The sequence below is a fragment of the Thalassophryne amazonica genome, chromosome 8 (assembly GCF_902500255.1).
Source record: "Thalassophryne amazonica chromosome 8, fThaAma1.1, whole genome shotgun sequence".
NCBI lineage: Eukaryota > Metazoa > Chordata > Actinopteri > Batrachoidiformes > Batrachoididae > Thalassophryne > Thalassophryne amazonica.
The window spans coordinates 50,423,195-50,447,458 of NC_047110.1; the positions used below are offsets into that span (position 1 = coordinate 50,423,195).

At 45.3% G+C, this 24,264-nt stretch overlaps 1 protein-coding gene across 2 annotated transcripts in view; it reads right to left on the minus strand.

Annotated features, from left to right (window-relative positions):
- Nucleotides 1-24,264, minus strand: part of LOC117515577 (unconventional myosin-Va-like) — an 83,685-nt gene that overhangs the window by 43,271 nt on the left and 16,150 nt on the right. The window contains exons 2-23 of one of the 2 annotated variants that reach the window (XM_034176194.1): nt 18,530-18,640; nt 17,867-18,038; nt 17,463-17,607; nt 17,187-17,343; nt 16,965-17,108; nt 16,201-16,282; nt 15,940-16,047; nt 15,711-15,817; nt 15,316-15,581; nt 15,151-15,232; nt 14,930-15,070; nt 14,669-14,794; nt 14,286-14,369; nt 13,842-13,964; nt 13,560-13,657; nt 13,347-13,433; nt 12,089-12,197; nt 11,782-11,993; nt 11,529-11,685; nt 10,505-10,744; nt 10,144-10,392; nt 150-243 (exon numbers count right to left, since the gene is read on the minus strand). In XM_034176194.1, the coding sequence (XP_034032085.1) occupies nt 150-243; nt 10,144-10,392; nt 10,505-10,744; nt 11,529-11,685; nt 11,782-11,993; nt 12,089-12,197; nt 13,347-13,433; nt 13,560-13,657; nt 13,842-13,964; nt 14,286-14,369; nt 14,669-14,794; nt 14,930-15,070; nt 15,151-15,232; nt 15,316-15,581; nt 15,711-15,817; nt 15,940-16,047; nt 16,201-16,282; nt 16,965-17,108; nt 17,187-17,343; nt 17,463-17,607; nt 17,867-18,038; nt 18,530-18,640 (3,094 nt within the window). The remainder of the gene's footprint in view (nt 1-149; nt 244-10,143; nt 10,393-10,504; nt 10,745-11,528; nt 11,686-11,781; nt 11,994-12,088; nt 12,198-13,346; nt 13,434-13,559; nt 13,658-13,841; nt 13,965-14,285; nt 14,370-14,668; nt 14,795-14,929; nt 15,071-15,150; nt 15,233-15,315; nt 15,582-15,710; nt 15,818-15,939; nt 16,048-16,200; nt 16,283-16,964; nt 17,109-17,186; nt 17,344-17,462; nt 17,608-17,866; nt 18,039-18,529; nt 18,641-24,264) is intronic. The other variant, XM_034176195.1, reaches the window with a different exon arrangement.

Below are 24,264 nucleotides of genomic sequence, written 5' to 3' on the forward strand. Positions count from 1 at the left end.
TGAAAATTCAGGTGGCAAATTGGTTATTTCAAAAGAGTAATGTCTAAGGATTATTTCTGCCGAATTGATGCTTCTATCACCATTTGCATGATTCTGCTCTAAATATTCTCTTATCTGCTGCACTATCAGCAATCACTTGTAATCAGTACCTGTTAGCTGTTGGGCTTGTTCCTGGATTAGCTTGTTCAGATCATCTTTCTCGCTGGTCAACAAGCTGTTCTTCATATTTAGCTCTTCCACCACCTAGTTGTGAAATACATTACATTTGTTCCACATTTATAATTTAAACAACAACTAGCACAGAACAGCCAAAAAGTAATAAATAAATAAATAATTAAATCCTCATGACAAAATTATGAACACATTTTACAGGATCCATTTTTGCCCCCTAAAAACCACAGAAACAAATGTCTGATTGCTCCTCTTCTCATTCACCTTGTTCTCTGCAAGCAAAAAAATGCTTTCCCCAAAATAAAACAGAAGTGATAAAGGCATCAGTCAAAAAAGAAATCAAAACAACAAATCACCCAAAAATACAAATTTGACAAATTAGAGGTGCACTGATGAGTGAGAAAGCATGGCAAGAGTTGTATGGACTGTTGTTGATGCAGTGCATCCAGAAAGTATTCACAGCACTTTCACCTTTTCCACATTTTGTTATGTTACAGCCTTATTCCACTCCCATCTTCAGCCGCTTATCCAAGATCAGGTCATGGGGAGAATTATTCCATAATGGAGTAAGCTCATTTTTTCCCTCAAAATTCTACTCACAACACTCCATAATGACAAAATTAATAAAGTTTTTTTAAATTATTTTTGCTAATTTCTTTTTTTTTTTAAATCACATGTACATAAACTCTTTGCTCAGTACTTTGTTCATGCACCTTTGGCAGCAACTGATGCAACAAGCTTGGCGCACCTATGTTTGGGCAGCACCTCTCAAGCTCCATCAGGTTGGATGGGGAGTGTCAGTGCACAGCCATTTTCAGATCTCTCCAGAGATGTTCAATCAGATTCAGGTCTGGGCTCTGGCTGGGCCACTCAGGGACATTCACAGAGTTGTCCTGAAGCCACTCCTTTGATATCTTGGCTGTGTGTTTATGATCATTGTCCTGCTGAAAGATGAACCGTTGCACCAGTCTGAGGTCAAGAGTGCTCTGGAGCGGGTTTTCATCCAGGATGTCCCTGTACATTGCTGCATTTATCTTTCCCTCAATGCTGACTAGTCTTCTAGTTCTTGCCACTGAAAAACATCCCCACAGCATGATGCTGCCACCACCATGCTTCATTGTAGGGATGGTGCCTGGGTTCCTCCAAACATGACGCCTGGTATTCACACCAAAGAGTTCAATCTTTATCTCATCAGACCAGAGAATTTTGTTTCTCATGGTCGGAGAGTCCTTCAAGTGCCTTTTGGAAAACTCTAGGTGGGCTACCATGTGCCTTTTACTAAGGAGTGGCTTCCATCTGGCCACTCTACCATACAGGCCTGATTGGTGGATTGCTGCAGAGATGGTTGTCCTTCTGGAAGAATCTCTTCTTTCCACATAGGAATGCTGGAGCTCTGACAGAGAGAGCATCGGGTTCTTGGTCACCTTCCTGACTAAGGCCCTTCTTCATGATCATTTAGGTTAGATGGGCAGTCAGCACTAGGAAGAGTGCTGGTGGATCTGAACTTCTTCCATTTGCGGATGATGAAGCCCACTGTGCTCATTGGGACTTTCAATGCAGTAGAAATGTTTCTACACCCTTCCCCAGATTTGTGCCTCGAGACAATCCTCTATCAGAGGTCTACAGACAATTCCTTTGACTTCATGCTTGGTTTGTGCTCTGACATGCACTGTCAACTGTGGGACGTTATATGTAGACAGGAGTGTGCCTTTCCAAATCAGGTCCACTCAACTGAATCTACCCCAGGTGGACTCCAATTAAGCTGTAGAAACATCTCAAGGATGGTCAATGGAAACAGGATGCACCTGAGCTCAATTTTGAGCTTCATGGCAAAGGCTGTGAATACTTATGTACGGGTGATTTCTTTTTTATTATTATTTTTATAAATTTGCACAAATCACAAAAACCTTTTTCACATTGTCATTATGGGGTATTGTGTGCAGAATTTTGAGGAAAAAAATTTTATTTCTTCCATGTTGCAATAAGGGTGTAACATAAAAAAATGTGGAAAAAGTGGAGTGCTGTGAATATTTTCCAGATGCACCATAGGTTTGTGATCAATTCGATTTGGATTCCTCCATAATTATATGAGGTCTATCAGAAAAGTATCCTACCTTTTTATTTAAAAAAAAACTATATGGATTTGAATGACGTGCGATTACACCAATCATGCTTGAACCCTCGTACGCATGCGTGAGTTTTTTCACGCGTGTCGGTGACGTCATTTCCCTGTGGGCAGGCCTTGAGTGAGATGTGGTCCCGCCCTCTCAGGCTGAATTCCTTTGTTTCACACGCTGCTCGAGACGGCGCGCGTTGCTTTATCAAAATTTTTTCTGGACCTGTGAGGAATATCCGAGTGGACACTATTCGAGAAATTAAGCTGGTTTTCGGTGAAAAGTTTAACGGCTGATGAGAGATTATGGGGTGTTTCTGTCGCTGTAAGGACTTCCCACAGAGCGGGACGTCGCGCAGCACTTCCAGGCGCCGTCATCGGCCTGTTTCGACCTGAAAACATCCTAATTTAAGGCTTAATTCACCCAGGACGTCGTGAGAGAACAGAGAAGATTCAGAAGAGGCCGGCATGAGGACTTTATGCGGACATTCCACTGTTTAAGGACATTTTGTAATGAAAGAAGTGCGCGCACATTTGTCGAGTCGTTTCCGTGACGACTCGGCGAATCTGTGTGCGCCACGACAGGAAAAACACCTCCGTGTTGAAAACCATTTGTAAAATTCAGGCGGCTTTTGAAGGCTTTCAACAAGTGAGTAACTGAGAAATTGTTTAACAGCTTGGGCATGTTCCAACTTGTCCGTTAAGGTTTCCAACGGAGGTGTTTTTCCTGTCGCGACCCCCCGCGGTTGGGTCCGACTCTGCCCGCACGTTCTTTCATTACAAAATGTCCGTTAACAATGGAATGTCTGAATAAACTCCTAATGCCGACTTCTTCTGAAAGTTCTCTGTTCTCTGACGACTTCCTAGGTCAACAGAGCCTGAAATGTGGAAGTTTTCAACTTGAAACGGCGAGACGCTGCCGCCTCGAAGCGCAGATCACCGTCAGGCACCGTGGGCCATCCTTAAAGCGACACTACCAGACCAAAATCTCTCATCAGCCGTTAAAATTTTTACCAAAAACCAGCTGAATTTATCGAATGGTGTCCACTCAGTTGTGCCTTACAGTGTTAAAAAAATTTTGATCAAACAAAGCAGCAGTCACTGAGCCTGTTGTGTGGGCCGCTGAAGAGGAGGTACTGCTGGCCCACCACCACCAGATGGCGCCCTGCTTGAACTGCGGGCTTCAAGCACGAGAGGGCGTCATAGCAACCGGGAGTGATAGCTGTCACTCGTCATCAGCACCAGCTGTCACTCATCACACATCACCATCACAATAAAGGCCGGACTGCCACTCCACCTCCCTGCCGAGAAATCAGCTACCACTCAAGGTAACTCTCTCTGCGGTAATTATCTGTGACTAAACGTTGTTCTGTGTGCAGCTGTTTTCCTGTGGCTACAGTCGGAAGCTGGATTGGCGGAAAGTGTGAGCGCGACGTCTTCGCCTCTCACTCCTTCCAGGGAAGTGACTGACAGGAGCTGCACGGGTGACTCTGTTCCTGGAGGTGGAGGTTCTCCCTCCCGGAGGAACTGAGCAAGGAAGGATTACTGGGTGTGTCTTCACACACCCACCATTAACTGTTTCTGTTTCTGCCAGCAGTACCAGGTCTGACAGCTGGAGACGGTGGCCACCTGGGACTCGGGACTTGGCGGCTCCGGTGTTCTTCAGATCCGCTGGTGGTGGAAGCCGTGTGGGATCCGGCTCTTCTCTGGACAGACGTCTTCTATCCTCGAGCCTGCCCACACGTCACCTTGTGTATGATTGACTGTAGTCCTCAATTGTTATTGTCTGTATTCCGTTGTGCAATTCACAACATTAAATTGTTACTTTTTGGCTTATCCATTGTCTGTTCATTAACGCCCCCTGTTGTGGGTCCGTGTCACTACACTTTCACAACAGGATTTCTCAGCCAGCGTCATGGATCCCGAGGGGCGTCAACCATCGCTTGAACAGCCAATGGAAGAGCGAGGTGCACAGGCGCCAGCAGGAGGCGTGTTAGGTGAGCTGCAGCATATCTTAACCGCTTTTACTGCTCGGTTGGACTTAGTTACCGAGCAGAGCATTATTCTCAATCAGAGGATGGAGGCTCTCACCGCCCAGGTGGAAGCGCATGCTCAGGGCGCTGCTGCAGCACCTCCTCCTGCTGACTAAATGCCAGAAACAGACATTCCACTGGTCGTTCAATGAACCCCCCCACCTTCCCCTGAAGCATACATAAGCCCTCCGGAGCCGTACGGAGGCTGTGTCGAGATGTGCGCGGACTTCTTAATGCAGTGCTCGCTCGTCTTTTCGCAGCGTCCCGTCATGTACGCGTCAGACGCTAGCCGGCTGGCTTACGTTATAAATTTGCTTCGTGGAGAGACACACACCTGGGCTATGGTGCTCTGGGAGCAGAATTCACGGCTCCTAACGACACATGCTGGGTTTGTGAGGGAGTTCCGACAGGTGTTCGACCACCCTCATAGAGGCGAGATCGCTTCAAGCGTGCTGCTGTCGATAAGACAGGAGTGTCGGAGCGCAGCGAAGTATGCAGTCGACTTCCGCATCGCGGCAGCGCAAGCCGGCTGGAATGCTGTTGCACTCCGCGCCACCTTTGTAAACGGACTGTCTCTGGTCATTAAGGAGCACCTGGTGGCGAAGGACGAGCCGCGGGATTTAGACAGGCTTATCGACCTGGTTATATGGTTAGACAACCGATTAACAGAACACCGACGGGAGCGATACGAAGGGCGTGGTCAGGCACAAGCCGTCCCTCTTCCTCCCGGGTCCGAAAGAGAGCCGTCTTCCCCACGCTCCACAGCCAGGGCACTCCACGTGACGACAGCTCCCCCTGCTGACGTTGTTAGAGAGACGAGCAGGGCCAAAAGGCGATCAGATCAGAGACAAAGGAGGCTGGTCCGTGGGGAGTGTTTTCTCTGCAGCTAAACCGAGCACACACAGAAAAAATGCCCCAAACGGTCAATACAGCAGCACTCGTCCTTAGAGACTGGGCTAAGGGTGGGTCACAATACCCACGCGGGGAGACCCCGAAAATCTGCACGCATCCCAGTCACGATCCTGAGCGGGGATTTAATCCTTCACGCCCCAGCACTGGACACGGACACGGGGTCGGAAGGGAATCTGCTGGATAGCAGATGGGCAAAGGAGGTTGGGCTCCCTCTAGTGGCCTTACCGTCACCATTGTCGGTGCGGGCACTAGATGGCACCCTTCTTCCACTAATCACACACCAGACACAGCCAGTGACATTGGTTGCATCTGGAAATCACAGGGAGGAGATTGTGTTTTATGTAACACCTTCTACCTCCCAAGTGATTTTGGGTTTTCCATGGATGTTAAAACACAATCCCCAGATTGATTGGCCATCTGGGGTTGTAGTTCAGTGGAGCGAAACCTGCCACCGGGAGTGTTTAGGATCCTCGGTTCCACCCGGTGTGACGGCTAAGGAGGAGGTTTTAGTACCCCCCAATCTGCCGGCGGTGCCAGCCGAGTACCATGACCTTGCTGACGTCTTCAGCAAGGATCTGGCACTCACGCTGCCCCCGCACCGTCCGTATGATTGTGCCATTGATTTGATCCCGGGCGCCGAGTACCCGTCCAGCAGGCTGTACAACCTCTCACGTCTGGAACGCGAATCAATGGAGACCTACATCCGGGACTCGTTAGCTGCCGGGCTGATCCGGAACTCCACCTCCCCGATGGGTGATGGTTTCTTTTTTGTGGGCAAGAAGGACGGCGGACTCCGTCCATACATTGATTACAGAGGGCTGAACGAGATCACGGTTCGCAACCGATACCCGTTACCTCTGTTGGATTCAGTGTTCACGTCCTTGCATGGAGCCCAAATTTTCACTAAACTGGATCTCAGGAATGCTTATCACCTGGTTCGGATCCAGGAGGGAGACGAGTGGAAGACGGCATTTAACACCCCGTTAGGTCACTTTGAGTACCTGGTCATGCTGTTCGGTCTCACCAATGCGCCCGCGACGTTCCAAGCATTGGTTAATGACATCTTGCGGGACTTCCTGCATCAGTTTGTCTTCGTATATCTAGATGATATACTCATCTTTTCTCCGGATCGTGAGACCCATGTCAAGCATGTACGTCAGGTCCTGCAGCGGTTGTTGGAGAACCGGCTGTTTGTGAAGGGCGAGAAGTGTGAGTTCCACCGCACTTCTTTGTCCTTCCTGGGGTTCATAATCTCCTCCAACTCCGTCGCCCCTGATCCGGCCAAGGTTGCGGCGGTGAGAGACTGGCCCCAACCAACAAACCGTAGGAAACTGCAACAGTTCCTCGGTTTTGCAAATTTCTACCGGAGGTTCATCAAAGGCTACAGTCAGGTAGTTAGCCCCCTGACAGCCCTGACCTCCACAAAAGTCCCCTTCACCTGGTCGGATCGGTGCGAAGCCGCGTTTAGGGAGTTGAAACACCGATTCTTGACTGCACCAGTTCTGGTGCAGCCCGATCCCAATCGCCAGTTTATAGTTGAAGTGGACGCCTCTGACTCAGGGATAGGAGCCGTGCTATCCCAGAGTGGGGAGTCCGACAAGGTTCTCCATCCATGTGCCTACTTTTCCCGCAGGTTGACCCCGGCTGAAAGGAACTATGACATCGGCAATCAGGAACGTCTAGCGGTGAAAGAGGCTCTGGAGGAGTGGAGACACCTGTTGGAGGGAGCATCGGTACCATTTACGGTTTTCACGGACCATCGGAACCTGGAGTACATTCGGACCGCCAGGCGTCTGAACGCCAGGCAAGCCCGCTGGTCACTGTTCTTCGGGCGTTTTGACTTTCGGATCACCTACCACCCCGGGACGAAGAACCAACGATCTGACGCCCTGGGTGCACGAAGAGGAGGTCAAGACCGAGCTGTCAGACCCTACGGAAACCATCATCCCTGAGTCCACTGTCGTGGCCACCCTCACCTGGGACGTGGAGAAGACCATCCGGGAGGCCCTGACACAGAACCCGGACCCGGGGACAGGTCCGAAGGACAAGTTGTACGTCCCACCAGAGGCCAGGGCTGCGGTCCTAGACTTCTGTCACGGTTCCAAGCTCTCCTGTCATCCAGGGGTGCGAAGGACCGTGGCAGTGGTCCGGCAGCGCTTCTGGTGGGCATCTATGGAAGCTGACGTCCGGGAGTATGTCCAGGCCTGCACCACCTGCGCCAGGGGCAAAGCCGACCACCACAAGGCCCAAGGCCTCCTCCAGCCTCTGCCCGTGCCTCATCGCCCCTGGTCTAACATCGGCCTGGACTTTGTCACGGGCCTCCCGCCGTCCCAGGGCATGACTACCATCCTCACGATAGTGGACCGGTTCTCCAAGGCGGCCCACTTCGTGGCCCTCCCGAAGCTCCCGACGGCCCAGGAGACTGCAGACCTCCTGGTCCACCACGTCGTGCGTCTGCATGGGATTCCATCGGATATCGTCTCAGACCGTGGTCCCCAGTTCTCCTCTCAGGTCTGGAGGAGTTTCTGCAGGGAACTGGGGGCCACCGTGAGTCTCTCGTCCGGGTACCATCCTCAGACGAACGGACAGGCAGAGCGGGCGAACCAGGAATTGGAGCAGGCCCTCCGCTGCGTAACCTAAGCGCATCCGACGGCCTGGAGCAACCATTTGGAGTACGCTCACAACAGCCAAGTATCATCGGCTACCGGCCTCTCCCCGTTTGAGGTGTGTTTGGGGTACCAGCCCCCATTGTTCCCGCTAGTGGAGGGAGAGGTCGGGGTGCCCTCGGTCCAGGCCCATCTGAGGAGGTGTCGTCGGGTGTGGCGTGCCGCCCGCTCTGCCCTGCTCAAAGCCCGGATGAGGGCCAAGAACCATGCAGACCGCCGGCGTGCCCCGGCCCCTACGTATCAGCCTGGGCAGGAGGTTTGGCTTTCCACAAAAGACATTCCCCTGCAAGTGGAATCCCAGAAGTTGAAGGACAGATACATTGGATCTTTCACCATACTCAAAGTCCTCACTCCAGCCGCAGTGAAGCTGAAGCTGCCAGCTTCGCTGCAGATCCACCGGGTTTTCCATGTGTCACGCATCAAACCTCATCATGTTTCATCCCTCTGTACCCCCGGACCGGCGCCGCCTCCTGCCCGGATCATCGACGGGGAGCCGGCTTGGACCGTGTGTCGGCTCCTGGACGTCCGTCGGAAGGACCGGGTGTTCCAGTATTTGGTGGACTGGGAGGGGTATGGACCTGAAGAACGCTCCTGGGTGAAGAGGAGCTTCATCCTGGACCCGGCCCTCCTGGCTGACTTCTACCGGCGTCACCCGGACAAGCCTGGTCGGTCGCCAGGAGGCACCCATTGAGGGGGGGGTCCTGTTGTGTGGGCCGCTGAAGAGGAGGTACTGCTGGCCCACCACCACCAGATGGCGCCCTGCTTGAAGTGCGGGCTTCAAGCACGAGAGGGCATCATAGCAACCGGGAGTGACAGCTGTCACTTGTTACACATCACCATCACAATAAAGGCCGGACTGCCACTCCACCTCCCCGCCGAGAAATCAGCTACCACTCAAGGTAACTCTCTCTGCAGTAATTATCTGTTACTAAACGTTGTTCTGTGTGCAGCCATTTTCTTGTGGCTACAGTCGGAAGCTGGATTGGCGGAAAGTGTGAGAGCGACGTCTTCGCCTCTCACTCCTTCCAGGGAAGTGACTGACAGGAGCTGCACGGGTGACTCTGTTTCTGGAGGTGGAGGTTCTCCCTCCCGGAGGAACTGAGCAAGGAAGGATTACTGGGTGTGTCTTCACACACCCACCATTAACTGTTTCTGTTTCTGCCAGCAGTACCAGGTCTGACAGCTGGAGACGGTGGCCACCTGGGACTTGGGACTTGGCGGCTCCGGTGTTCTTCAGATCCGCTGGCGGTGGAAGCCGTGTGGGATCTGGCTCTTCTCTGGACAGACGTCTTCTATCATAAGCCTGCCCACATGTCACCTTGTGTATGATTGTCTGTACTCCTCAATTGTTATTGTCTGTATTCCGTTGTGCAATTCACAACATTAAATTGTTACTTTTTGGCTTATCCATTGTCCGTTCGTTAACGCCCCCTGTTGTGGGTCCGTGTCACTACACTTTCACAACAGAGCCATTCCTAAACAATGAAAAAATCGACAAGAGGGTGGGCGACTCCTCACTCAAAGACTGCCCACAGGTGAATGACGTAACCGACAGGCGTGAAAAAACTCTTGCATGCCCACGAGGGTTCAAGCATGTCTGATGTAATCACACGTGATTCAAATCCATATGGTTTTTGAAAAAAATAATAAGGTCGGATACTTTTCTAATAGACCTCGTATAGGCTAAGCAGACCACCAGTTCTGGGACTGACACATATGAAATTTTCAGAAAGCACACTAATGATCATCACATAAGCAAAGTTATTAATACTTCTGGTTTCTGGTTCCCTGTGTTGGTGCAGGTAGTTTTACATTCAAAAGTAGTGGTGGTTACACAGCAAAGAGGTTTACTGTGAATGTTGTACTGTCACTGTTCCAGGTGATCATTTGTATATTAATAGCGCTTAGACAATATTAGCTGTGGTATCCCAAAGACTTAAAACGTATTTCTTGGGACATTGTTTGTAAATGCTGTGTGTCTAAAATAGTTTCTATCAAGTGTGGCAGACAGCATGATGAAGGAAAGCAAATCAAAACAAGTGATGACTTGTTCACTCAACAAATTGATTTGGGAGAATAAAACAGAAGTGAAAGCAAAGAAAGTGGGGGTACTAGAGAAAACTTTGCAAGTCTTTGGCGATATCTCTTGTACTTTAGCAATATGGTGCAATAGCACTTCTCAGAAACCACTGCAGAAGGTCCCAAGCAGTAAAGTTGGTGAACAAACACAAATACGCAGAAGGCCTACCTTCTCTGTCTGCTCCTTATAAATCCTCGCCTGTTGTTCTTGGTTCTTTTTCTCTCTGTGGGTGTTTTCCAGCTCCTGCTGAAGGAAGGAGAGTTGCTCCAACAGTGACGGAAGTGTTTCTGCTCTGGTTCTGGTCTCCCGCTCTGATTCACGCAGGATTTCCATTTCTCTGCTCAGACTCTCCCTCTCCATAGCCTTGGTTTTCTCAGCAACACTCAGCCTCTCATTGAGCTCTTTGTTTTCCTTTTGCTGAAGGGTAGACACAGTGCATGTGATTCCTAATGATCCAACGTCTATCCAAACAACACATTTTTTTCCTTGCTAGATGCACTGGATATCTAGACTGACACATACAAGTTACCTGTTCATTGATCTTGTGCTGTAACTGCAAGATCTTGTTCTCCATGCCAATGTTGAGTTTCTTGAAGTGCTCCACAGAACGTGCTTCCACTTTAAGCTTTTTTAATTCCTTCTTGGCCCTCATGCGACGTACACAGCTCTGTAACAGCACGACAGCTGCCAAAGAGCGTCTATAATGTTGCCTGGCCAGCCATCCTTTAACCCACCTCTGGATGACCGCAACCTTATGCTCATACAACAGCTGTGTTAAGAAAAAAGCACAGTTACATGTAAATACCAACTAAACTTCTAAGACATGGAATGTGTAACAAAAATCTGAATAGTTAATTTTTTGGGGATGTTTCTGCATTTTAAATGAAAGCAAGTTGGGATTTTTTTTAAGTATAATATTGTGTGTCTCAGGGTTCAACCTAGTGTTGACCAGGTCATAGTTTCAAACATAAATTTCTTATTATTGGTTCCAGTTTTTTTTTTTTTGTGATATAGGGCTTAAAAAATACAGGTCCCAGCTATGATCTGTGTAATTTCACCACTTCAATTAAAATGTGTAAATGAGATCAACAAGTTAAATGTAAGTGTTGTCACTCTGTACACAACAATTAAGGCCCAGGGAACACAAACAATGTTACACAGACAGTACTGCTGTAAGCACTTTTCACTGAATCAGCACTGCTATGAACTGAACTTGACCCAAATCAATTTCTGAATGTGAGCTGAAAACCTTTAATGATTGTGTGTACATTGCTGTTTACAGGATTAGGCCTCAGTATCCCAACTTTGCTGTTTAATTATAATATCAGCTTTAAAAAAAAAGCCTTCCGTCTTCTTAAAACCCTTTCAAACACTGGTGCTTACAAAAAAGAAAAAAAACAAAAACACAGTGAACAAATTAAAAATCAAAGCTGAAACTGACATCATTTTCTTCAAAAAGTAAACTTGTTCTCAACTATGAAAAGAGATGTTAGTAAAATCAAATAAGCCCATGTGAGTGTTTAATCACGACCTATGTCTTGTCAATCACTTACTTTGTAGCGTTGTTGTTTCGACACGTAGGCCCTAAAGCAGCACTGGATGGTGATCGCTGCAGAACGCTGCTTCTGATAGGACCTCCTGGCTGCCCACATACGAACATACTTTTGGATGATGACAGCTGCTCTGGTCCACCGAAGGACCTTAACATAACTGCAAGCGGTGAGGGGAGAAAAAAAAAATCTTTAAGAAGTACAATAAAAATGATCAATTTCATAAGAAGTTGTTTTTTTAATATTCTCTCCTCACCAGCGTGCCTGATGACCCCGCACCACTTTCTGTATGGTGATGGCAGATTCCCTCATTCGCAGGTATTTTTTACGAACCAGCCAGCAGCGAATAGTTTTCTGGATGTTAATACAAGCTTTACGGAGTTTGTCAGAACGCAGCTTCTCCAGGTAAGCCACCTGACCAGCTCTGAAGAAAATCTTGTTTTTGCCAAACTGGTACTTATCCTGGTCCTACAAATAAAAAGAAGCACAGCTGATGTAACAGCACATATTACCATACATATAACACAAGAACACTTAAATCATGCTAAAATAAAAATTCATACCTTGACAAGTTCTTTGAAGACATTTTTGCAGGTCTGTTTTCTATCAGGATGAATATCTTTTTGTGTCATCAGAACACGGTAACGACTAAAGAATTCTTGATAGGTCCATCTAAAAAATTCACAGGGAAAAAAAGGTCAAGCTGAGTTCATAATATTTTTATGGCTCTATGTAATCCAGGGCTCCTACATCTTAAGGAAAGACAGATTTAAGACATTTTAAAATGGTAAACAGACCACATTGACATAGCACTTTCAGTGCTTCATATTCGCCTATTTTCACACCACACACACACTGATGCCAGGGTGCTGCCATGCAAGGTGCCCAACTTGCAAAGTGGGAGCAACTTGGAGATTAAGGACCTTGCCACTGGACCCTTAGCAATTTTCCAGCCTGACAGAGATTTAAACTGAACATCCTCTGGTTACAAGCCCACTTCACTTCTCACAATAGATGGATTTCCTACTTGGCCCTCATGTGACGTACACAGCTCTGTAACAGCACAACAGCTGCCAAAGAGTGTTTATAATGCTGCCTGGCCAGCCATCCTTTAACACACCTCTGAATGACCGCAACCTTATGCTCATACAATAGCTGTGTTAAGAAAAAAGCAGTTACATGTTCATTCATTCATTTCAGATTTTTTTAATGCCAATCAGAATTAAATTTTAAGGCCAACATTACAAAAACCTAAAATGAAGGGGAGGAAAAAAAAACCCCACCAATAACATAAATGACTTGTCCACATAAATGTGTCCACATGTTTTTGTAACAAAGTTCATGGTTATTGGATTAAATCATGCTCCAAAATCTTCTCTGAAAAGCCCATTTTGAATAAATTCACCCTTCCACTTGTCATCACATAAGTTACATCTTCTGGCAACAAACAAGAGATTTGCTGTTTTTTATATCTCTCTTTGTGTGGTGTGACAAGAGGCGCTGAATGAATTTTATATGTGCATATATAAACAGAGAGAGAGAGAGAGAGAGAGAGAGAGAGAAAGCCATTTATTCTGATATTTTTTAACTGCAATGTCAGGAAAACAACGTGAATAAAATCGTACTTCCCAGACTTTTTGAAAGACTGATTTAGCACATTTTAATACCAATTAAAGCTTTATTTTTAGATGAACAAATTCAGTGCCTGGTTTTAAGGATCTATTTGAACCCTGTAATCACACGTCGTTGAGAACAAACTGATGTTATTCAAAATAACCATGCCCCTGTGCTTTGTACCAGCTGCCGGTGTTGATATGTTACCTAGATGGGAATCCTTCTGCTGAGATCCGGATCGTTTCCAGGATGCCGCATGCACGTAGCTGCTGCACTGCCCTCAGAGGGTCCAAGCTTCAAAAGAGATGGTATATTACTATCACCCATTACTAACATTTCTCATTTGCAGTTCCACTAACAGGGTACAAATTTTTCTTGGGTTTATTTTGCTTATAAATACATAATGGACATTTTGCTCACCTAAATGGAGCCTTATGGTCATTTGGCTTAATGCAGCGCACATAGTGAGGAGTTGTTGAATTAAGAGTGTCCATCAGCAAATGCAGAGACTGTCGAAACTGAGAACATAATCAATAATAAACCTTGAATAGGTAGGTATGTAAATAAATAATCTGTAGATTATGCAAATATCAAGTTTTAAGTCTGCAGTATCACTGTATATGAACTGAAATAATGCACTGTGCCAGATTTTAAATAGACACATACAGTCCACATGTGAACTTAACATGTTTATATGCTCACCTGCTGTCCAACAGTCTTTTTGTTATCCCTCTCAGTCTGACCAGGTCTCGAAACAGCAGACTGCCTGCTTGTGGAACTTGTGGCCTTCTCATTCTCCTCAAACAGCTTCAGCAGCAAATTAAACTAGAAATGCAGAAGAGAAACCTGTCACTGACCAGCAGATGGCAGTGTTTCCCATCTAAACTCCCTGAAAGGGTGTATTTCCGCCAATAGATTTGGTTGAACAATTCTAGGCAGTGTACTCAGTAAATTACAACATAAAACCTACAAGGCTGTCATTTACTCTTAGAGTTAAAACATTATTGACACAAAAATGCACAAAGTCCATTTCATGCCCCCCCCACCCCAAAAAAAGACTGAGTCACTTTGTGAAGGAAATGAAAAGAGATCAGCTGGTTTAAGATGACAGATACCGGAATATTAAAAATAAATAAATAAATACACCTTGCTCTTTTTCAGCACATTTATCTGCTCCTCATTGACTGTGTCCTTGTTTTTCTCCAGGAAGCCCTCACACTGGTACTCCACCTAGTGACAAAGGACAAACTGTAAGCTACAAAAAGGCCAAAGGTCATATTCATTATACACAGTATGAACTAGATAGATTATTTATAGTGTTGACAGGGATAATTAAAGCCTTTCCAAATCACGTTAACTGTACATGTTTACACTGTGAAAGTGCTGAAGGGAAAAGAAAAATACAGAGACCATGCAAACGTATAAGATCACACACTTCTTTAAATAATTCAGACAGCAGCTCTTGTTCAGCTCTGAACTCCAGCTTGACAATAAATCAAATTATCATATTTCATCTAAATATTAAATACCTTGTCTGCAAAGTGCAGGATAATAAAGGCTCTGACAGACATTCTGGGTTTGTCAAAGTGGCCATTCTGCTTCAGGTGGGTGTTGTACAGTTTCTGGGCCCATGTGTCATCAGAGCCTTTGGGCATCTATGGAAAGAGGAAAAGCTGACGCATTACTCAGTCAGAGCCTTACTCATAGCCTCCAGCCATAATACAGTGGCTATTCCTCCAGCGGAAACTAGCTAAACTGACTACTGGTGGGAAAAAAATACAACATTTTACTTTGCACTCTTCATCCAGAAGGTCCAGGACACCCATCTTGGCCTCAATGAGATCTATGCATGGTTGGTTGTCATAGAAGTCAATCAATGTCCAAGGGATATCCTCTCTCATGTACTCCTCTTGCTCCAGTTTGAAGACATGCTGGAGTGAATAAAAGCTGTCAATGATTTTCAAATAAGTTTTCACTTGAAAATGACCTCAAATCAAAGAAAAGCACCTACCAGGTTGAACTGCTGTTGCAGCTTCTCATTGGCATAATTAATACAAAATTGTTCAAAGCTGTTAATATCAAATGTTTCAAACCTGAGGAAAAAATACAACCAGTTTAAACATGTACAGTGTGGAATATGTATGGAAAAACAACACTCTTCAAGGCAGAGACATACCCGTAAATGTCAAGTACACCAATGAATGAGTGTTGCTTCAATTTTGATTTTAAAGCCTCGTTAATGCTGTTAACAATCCAGTTAAAGAGCCTGGCGTAGATGTGTTTGGCTAGGGCATCTTGGCCATTGACTGCATCCATTTTTGGAAGAGACTTCACATACGTTTCTGTGGACATCTTAAGCTTTTTATGGCATAACCAGTGGGCCATTTCCTCACAAGGCACCTCCATTAACTCACAAAACAACATCAGATGGGTATTGTTTGGCTGGGAATAATAGTGCAATAGGTGAAACATCACAAAACCGCAATGAAACATTCTGAATAATTAAGGTATTATATCAAATACTCAAAAACACTTATCCTCTCATTAAAGTCAGAGGTAATCTGTATTTACCAAAATGCTGCTTCTGTCTGCACTATGAGGTTTCACTTCCACATTGCTAAGATGGAGAATAGCTGCCAGAATCTGGTAAAGTGCCATTTGATCATTTTCAGTAATTCCTGAGAAAATGCAAACAAAAGAATCATTTGTCAACCATTTCATAGCAATGTAACAGTTGACACAATACTAGTAATTAAACATATAAATTGTTTTGTGTTGACAAGCAACTGCTAAGAATCACCTAACAGTGAGAAAGCCTTCCTTGTGTTCCACATTTCCTTGGCATCATCCACTCCATCTATCATTGGGCTCTGACCCTGGTTAGTGCAGTGAATGTCATCAGCAGAGCCTTGACACATAAAACACATATAATAAACTGGTAGTGTACAGTACCTGTTACAACTGGTAACGTGAAAAATCACAGTAACTGCCCAAGTAAAACATTTTGACCTTAATTCCCAAGTACTGCTAATGGAAGGGTAATATTGTACAGATAATATACCTAACTTGAAGGATTTGAACTCTGGTAAATTGGATGAGGCACACAACTGGTAGAATACATGATAGTTCCTTTCTCCATCAGCCTAAAGGTGGCGCACACAGATGTAAAAGAAAAGCAAGGCATCATACAGGTATAGAAAAATAACATTTTTTTTACCCTCCAGATCTTAGTTCTTTTAACTACATTTTTGATCAGTTCACAACAAGAGACAGATGGAGAGATAGAGAGAGAGAGAGAGAGAGGGAGAGAGAGAGAGAGACAGAGAGAGAGAAAGAGAGAGAGACAGACAGAGAGAGAGAGAGAGAGAGAGAGAGAGAGAGAGAGAGAGAGAGAGAGAGAGAGAGAGAGAAAGGGAGCACGCTGTCTGTTTCTTCCAGACGTGGAGCTGTGCTTACTGCGTTGGACCTTTCTCCACTTGCTGGACTTTTGACCAATCAGAATAGCAGAATGAACTGTCGGACAACGGCAGGAAAAATAAATGACATACAGAGGACAAAATGACAAAAAAAAAAAAGTGCAAGCAGCAAAGTTCCCTGGCATGATGTCTGATATAAAGTTCTGAACACACCAAATCTTGCAGATGGACTTGGCAGACATCATCTGACAATGTGCGCATTTTGCGGATGGGAAAATTACTTTTGTCAGACAAAAATGAACACGAGCGTATAGAATCAGCTCCTCATACATTTCCTTGATCTGTCATAGCGTGAGATTAAACTACCATTTAAGGACAGACAGGTCAAACATATGCAAGTGAATTTTACCTGAAACACTACTCGAGACTTTTCCAGTAAGTAGGTCCTCATGTTAGCTCCAATTATACAATACTTCTTGTCAAACCCGATCTCAATGTACTTCCCAAATCGACTGCTGTTGTCATTCCTTATCGTTTTGGCATTCCCAAAGGCCTAGAAAAAAACACACATGGAGTCATCAATAAGATTAGCATTGTAGAATTCTGTTTTACCATGAGTACCAAACCTCACTTCCATTATGGGGTTGGAGGCCAACACTCTCTCCTCAACAGTAGACCCTCCGGACGAACTGCTGACTGTGGCAAAGTAACGCATAGCGTACTTAGCAGAGACCGTTTTACCCGCCCCAGACTCACCACTCACTATGATGGACTGGTTTCTTTCATCTCTGCATGCACAGATGTGACAGAAAACACCAAATATCAGATACATACTGTATAAAGGCACAGCTTAAAAAAAAAGAATAGCTTGTTTTATCATTTAAAATTTAAATAGGAGGAGACAAACCTGGCCATCTGTTTGTATGCTTCTTCTGCTACTGCAAATATATGAGGGTCCATGTCTCCCATGTTCTGCCCACTATAAGCATGGATAATGTCAGCTTCATAGATTGGCAGACTCTCATAAGGATTGATGGCAACCAGGACAATACCTGAATTCACAAAACGAGACAAAATTCAAAATTTGTGATATGTTATATTGCATGAATTCAACTAACTATCAAATGAATCCTGAATTTAGACACATTTTGTGTGTATTTGTGATCCCAAGTTTATGTAGTACACATCGGTGTTCTTTCAAAATCTACCACATCAGCCGCAGTAGTCAGCACAAAGAGCAGATTAAGTCAGGCTCCAAAGTCTACTGGTGAGACAATGATATCAAAAGTTAATGCACACAAAGCTCTTTACCACAATATGTGTAAATTAACTTGGAGTCAATGAAGCGCACTTTGAGGTTGTGTAGGACCGCTGGTTCATGAAGGTAGCTGAGGGCTGTGAGGTCATTTTCGCCCACCAGGATGTTGGGGTTTCGTAGCGGTGGCAGTGCCTTGGATAGGGGATCTAATTTGTGTTCCACCTCCTAAAAAGACAAAATATGTTTGCTTAATTCCATTACCTACAATTACAGTTGCTTTTATTGTTGAAATATTGGTGTCAATGCTACATGGCAGTCACTGTGCTTTGCTCACTCATGATATCTTCCCTCATTTCTAAACCTGAAGAGCATGCCCAAACTTGACATGACAACTGCAAGTAGCAACAGCACTCAGCTAAAACATTTCAACACTTTGTGACCTGACTTTTAAAATGTGTATCCATCCCTCAAGCACATCCATTTTGAGGAAACTACTTTGCCTTCTTGTACATGAAACTTTAGTGCCAACAGTAGCACCGTGTTTTTCTTACCCAGGAATATCTGAGGATTACAAAATATTACAGCTGGCTTGAATAAGGCCGCAGCTCAGAAAGATTTATGGGACTCCACTGCCAGTGTTCTGCTACAGAAATGTGTGTACAGCTCTCTCATGGAATATTATCCACTCATTTTCACCTGACCTGTAGCTGACTCACCGTGCCATCGTCGAACAGCAGAAACAGAGTCTGGTCGCCGAGATTGTAGTCTTGGACAAGTTCTGCTGACTTCCACACTTCTTTTGCATCTGGGATCCATACACGGGCATGCTGATGGACAGAGAGGACACTGGGTCAGAGATATACACCCACTGTTACATATAGTAACAGTCATGAAAATACAGTAAATAGTGTGCGTGCGCGCACACACACACACACACAAAAGTACAGTAGTAATGAAATGTGATTGAGATTTTTTTCATATAATCTTCCTTGACTGAAGGATCTTCTCTCTGTAAAATGTCATTAAAATCCATCTTTTATGAACTTTTTGAGTTACAAACAAACTTATCTGTCAATTGATGACACCATGAGGTCAATGATGTACTAAAACACACGGGGGCCCCCCAGGGATGTGTGCTGAGCCCCCTCCTCTTCACACTGCTGACCCACGACTGCATACCACTTCACAGCTCAAACCTCATCGTCAAGTTTGCGGATGACGCAACCGTGGTGGGTCTCATCAGCAACAACGACGAGACCCACTACAGGAGCGAGATCAGCCGGCTGACCATGTGGTGCGAGAACAACAATCTTCTTTTGAATGTGGAGAAGACGAAGGAGATTGTTGTGGACTTCAGGAGAGTGCACACCCAACACTCCCCTCTGACCATCGATGGTGCTGCTGTGGAGAGGGTGAGCAGCACCAAGTTCCTGGGTGTGCATGTGTCGGAGGATCGCTCCTGGACCACTAACACTGCATCACTGGCCAAGAGGGCTCATCAACTCCTCTACTTTCTCCGCAAGCTTCGAAGAGTCGGAGCAACACCACACATCATGTGCATGTTCTACAGGGGTACGATCGAGAGTGTCCTGTCATGCTGCATCACGGTGTGGTACGGCGCCTGCACAGCGACTTGCCGTAGGTCCCTTCAACGCATCGTGAGAGCAGCGGAGAAGATCACGGGCACCTCTCTCCCACCCCTCCAAGAACTGTACAACACCCGCCTCACCCGGAAAGCCACTAGGATCGTAAGGGACCCCACTCATCCATTACGTAGTCTCTTCAGCCTGCTGCCGTCGGGGAGGAGACTGCGCAGTCTTCAGGCCAAGACCAGCCGGCTGAGAGACAGCTTTTTCCACCAGGCTGTCAGGACACTCAATTCCCTCCCTGCTTTGCCCCCTTTCCCCCTGCTGCCCTCCACTCACACATAAACACAAACTGGACTGTTTCACTTTCCACTCCCGCCAATTCCCTAACCTCCCTAACCTAAGCTGCTGTGAAGATATTGCACTTTATACATACAATACTCTCTGCACAATGATCAACAACTGTATATATTCTTGCTCTGGTCATGGAATTTGCACATATCCATTACTGCTGAATGTTGTCCTGCCACTTTGCACTACAAGTATTTGTTTGTTTACAATTTACCTTTTGTATAATTTTGTTACAATTACACTATTACAATTTTTTTTTTTTTTTTTTACAGCTGTTAGATCTCTGCACTTGATATTTATACTTTGTTATTATATTTCTTAAATACCTTCTTTTGTGAGGTCAGGGAGTCCAGAGATCAGGTATTTCAGTTCTCAATATGTCTGTGATGTATTGTAGAAATGACAATAAAGCTGACTTGACTTGACTTGACTAAATATTGTTTTAGTGTAAATATTAAAACATTATTTGAAGGGCCTCAGACAGGTTTACTTGTATCCCGTAAATTAGCAGAATTTTCATTTAAAGTACACAGAAATTCAAACGTTCACTGATGTGTAGGTGTGGTCAGAAAATTGGCAGGGAAACCAGCGATCTATGGGAGTCCAGGGGGTTCCTCCTCTGGGAGAAAACATTTTGTAATTTGGCAGGTATATGCACCATAAGCAACACTGGACTTAGTGCCTCCCCCCCCCCCCCCTTGCCCCCGACACCTTTGCAACAAGACTTCACAGGCAACTTCATAGGCCTATTCTGTCTTTACTTTGCAACCCCAATTCCAATGAAGCTGGGACGTTGTGTAAAATGTAAATAAAAACAGAATACAATGATTTGCAAATCCTCTTCAACCTATATTCAATTGAATACACCACAAAGACAAGATATTTAATGTTCAAACTGATAAACTTTATTGTTTTTGTGCAAATATTTGCTCATTTTGAAATGGATGCCTGCAACACATTTCAAAAAAGCTGGGACAGTAGTATGTTTACCACTGTTACATCACCTTTCCTTCTAACAACACTCAATTAGTGTTTGGTGACTGAGGACACTAATTGTTGAAGCTTTGTAGGGGGAATTCTTTCCCATTCTTGCTTGATGTATGACTTCAGTTGTTCAACAGTCCGGGATCTCCGTTGTCGTATTTTGCGCTTCATAATGCACCACACATTTTCAGTGAGTGACAGGTCTGGACTGCAGGCAGGCTAGAATAGTTCCTGCATTCTTTTACTACAAAGCCACGCTGTTGTTAACACATGCAGAATGTGGCTTGGCATTGTCTTGCTGAAATAAGCAGGGATGTCCCTGAAAAAGACGTTGCTTGGATGGCAGCATGTGTTGCTCCAAAACCTGGATGTACCTTTCAGCATTGATGGTGTCATCACTGTGTTAAATGACAATGGCTTTCTGAAGTGTTCCTGAGCCCACGTGGTAAGATCCTTTACACAATGATGTCGGTTGTCTCCCTAATCTGAATTGGGAGCTGGTTCCACAGGAGAGGAGCCTGAAAGCTGAAGGCTCTGCCTCCCATTCTACTCTTACAAACCCTAGGAACTACAAGTAAGCCTGCAGTCTGAGAGCGAAGCACTCTATTGGGGTGATATGGTACTAAGAGGTCCCTAAGATAAGATTGGACCTGATTATTCAAAACCTTGTAAGTAAGAAGAAGAATTTTAAATTCTATTCTGGAATTAACAGGGAGCCAATAAAGAGAGGCCAATATGGGTGAGATATGCTCTCTCCTTCTAGTCCCTGTCAGTACTCTGGCTGCAGCATTTTGAATTAACTGAAGGCTTTTCAGGGAACTTTTAGGACAACCTGATAATAATGAATTACAGTAGTCCAGCCTAGAAGAAATAAATGCATGAATTAGCTTTTCAGCATCATTCTGAGACAAGACCTTTCTAATTTTAGAGATATTGCGCAAATGCAAAAAAGCAGTCCTACATATTTGCTTAATATGCGCATTGAAGGACATACCCTGTGTTATGTGTCGGACGCAGCCCGGAGAACCGACCAGCGTTTGAAGGACCCAGTATAAAATAAGCAGAGCACGGTACAAAGGATAACAGAGTTTAATAAACATAACAGTGATGTGAAAAAATACAAACAAATAAGTGCGCGGTCTGGCGTGGCGGATTTGCGGTGTGCTCCCAGCAGCACAAAACGGTCCGGAGCCAGAACCAGTTCGGACCCAAGGACCCCGCCGACACCCCCCAGGTGGCCGCGACAAACCGAGTCTGTGAAAGAAGAAATCATTATGTGAGTCCACACTCAACACACAGAGAGACCACTCAAAGGTGCACAAACAGCAAACACTTCCTGGCTTAATTATTAATCAGCTTCCCACCCTGCAGGCATGGAACATCCAGTTCACAAAACTCCACTGAGGAAGCTGATTTAAACGACCAACATACAACTCAATATAATAAGGTGTGAGGGACACCACATTTACTGACTGTATAAATGTTAGTCACAAAATCTAACGTACCTCAGGAAGTGTGCTGACGAGCGTGAGACCTCACCCCCTCCTCTTTCACAGACCATGCATCAAACCTGGACGTTCTCTGCATCCACTGATGATGAGATGGCTCCCGAGACGACGATCTCACACGTCTGGTCACAAGGTCGAGTCTCTGGCAAATACACACTGTGTACTCCAGTCTTAAATGCCACCATGTTCCAATCCATTGTAGATGCACCACAGCTGTGAGTCCTGACGAGCCGCAGGTGATCAGCCTCAGGTGATCAGGGTGAGGTCCTGATAAACTCAGCTACACAGCCACTCAGTCCCAAATGCAAGCCACCTGGAAGGAAAAACAAAAGACAGGACAAAAGACAAACAAAAAGGCAGCCAGGCCCCCCCAGCCATACAACACCCTGATCAAAAATGACTTCAAGATTTCTCACAGTATTACTGGAGGTCAGGGTAATGCCATCCAGAGTAAGGATCTGGTTAGACACCATGTTTCTAAGATTTGTGGGGCCAAGTACAATAACTTCAGTTTTATATGAATTTAAAAGCAGGAAATTAGAGGTCATCCATGTCTTTATGTCTGAAAGACATTCCTGCAGTTTAACTAATTGGTGTGTGTCCTCTGGCTTCATGGATAGATAAAGCTGCGTATCATCTGCGTAACAAAGAAAATTTAAGCAATGCTTTCTAATAACACTGCCTAAGGGAAGCATGTATAAAGTGAATAAAATTGGTCCTAGCACAGAACCTTGTGGAACTCCATAATTAAACTAAGTCTGTGAAGACGACATCCCATTTACATGAACAAATTGTATTCTATTAGATAAATATGATTCAAACCACCGCAGCGCAGTGCCTTTAATACCTATGGCATGCTCTAATCTCTGTAATAAAATTTTATAGTCAACAGTATCAAAAGCTGCACTGAGATCTAACAGGACAAGCACAGAGATGAGTCCACTGTCTGAGGCCATAAGAAGATCATTTGTAACCTTCACTAATGCTGTTTCTGTACTATGATGAATTCTGAAACCTGACTGAAACTCTTCAAATAGACCATTCCTCTGCAGATGATCAGTTAGCTGTTTTACAACTACCCTTTCAAGAATTTTTGAGAGAAAAGGAAGGTTGGAGATTGGCCTATAATTAGCTAAGATAGCTGGGTCATGTGATGGCTTTTTAAGTAATGGTTTAATTACTGCCACCTTAAAAGCCTGTGGTACATAGCCAGCTAATAAAGATAGATTGATCATATTTAAAATCGAAGCATTAAATAATGGTAGGGCTTCCTTGAGCAGCCTGGTAGGAATGGGGTCTAATAGATATGTTGATGGTTTGGATGAAGTAACTAATGAAAATAACTCAGACAGAACAATCGGAGAGAAAGAGTCTAGCCAAATACACGCATTACTGAAGGCAGCCGAACATAAAGATATGTCTTTGGGATGGTTATGAATAATTTTTACTCTAATAGTTAAAATTTTTGTTGTGTGGGCCGCTGAAGAGGAGGTACTGCTGGCCCACCACCACCAGAGGGCACCTTGCCTGGAGTGCGGGCTCCAGGCACCAGAGGGCGCTGCCATCTCACAGGAGCAGCCGGGGTGACAGCTGTCACCTACGACAGCTGTTACCAATCATCTGATCCGCAGCAGTATATCTGCAAGACGTCATCTCCACTTCTCTGCCGAGATATCACTCTACCAAGGAGGTAACGTATCCAGCCAAACAGATTATCTTTTGACCATAAAATACTTTTTGCCTTTACACAGAAAGAGAAAAGAACAGCAGGAGACTGTATTTTGGATAAGTACTCACATTCCTGCACTACAGAGTTTTTCCTGACGAGAGGTGGAGGTGGTTTTTCCACCATACGTGTTGCTGGGTGCAGGCGCACCCACATCTGACTGTTTCTGTTCCTCGCCAGCAGTACCTGATCCGACAAGCGGAGGCAGTGGCCACCTGGGAGTTCGGGACTTGGCGGCTCCAGTATTCCCGGGGTTCGGTGGCGGAGGAAATCGTGTGGTTCCGGTTCTGCTTTGG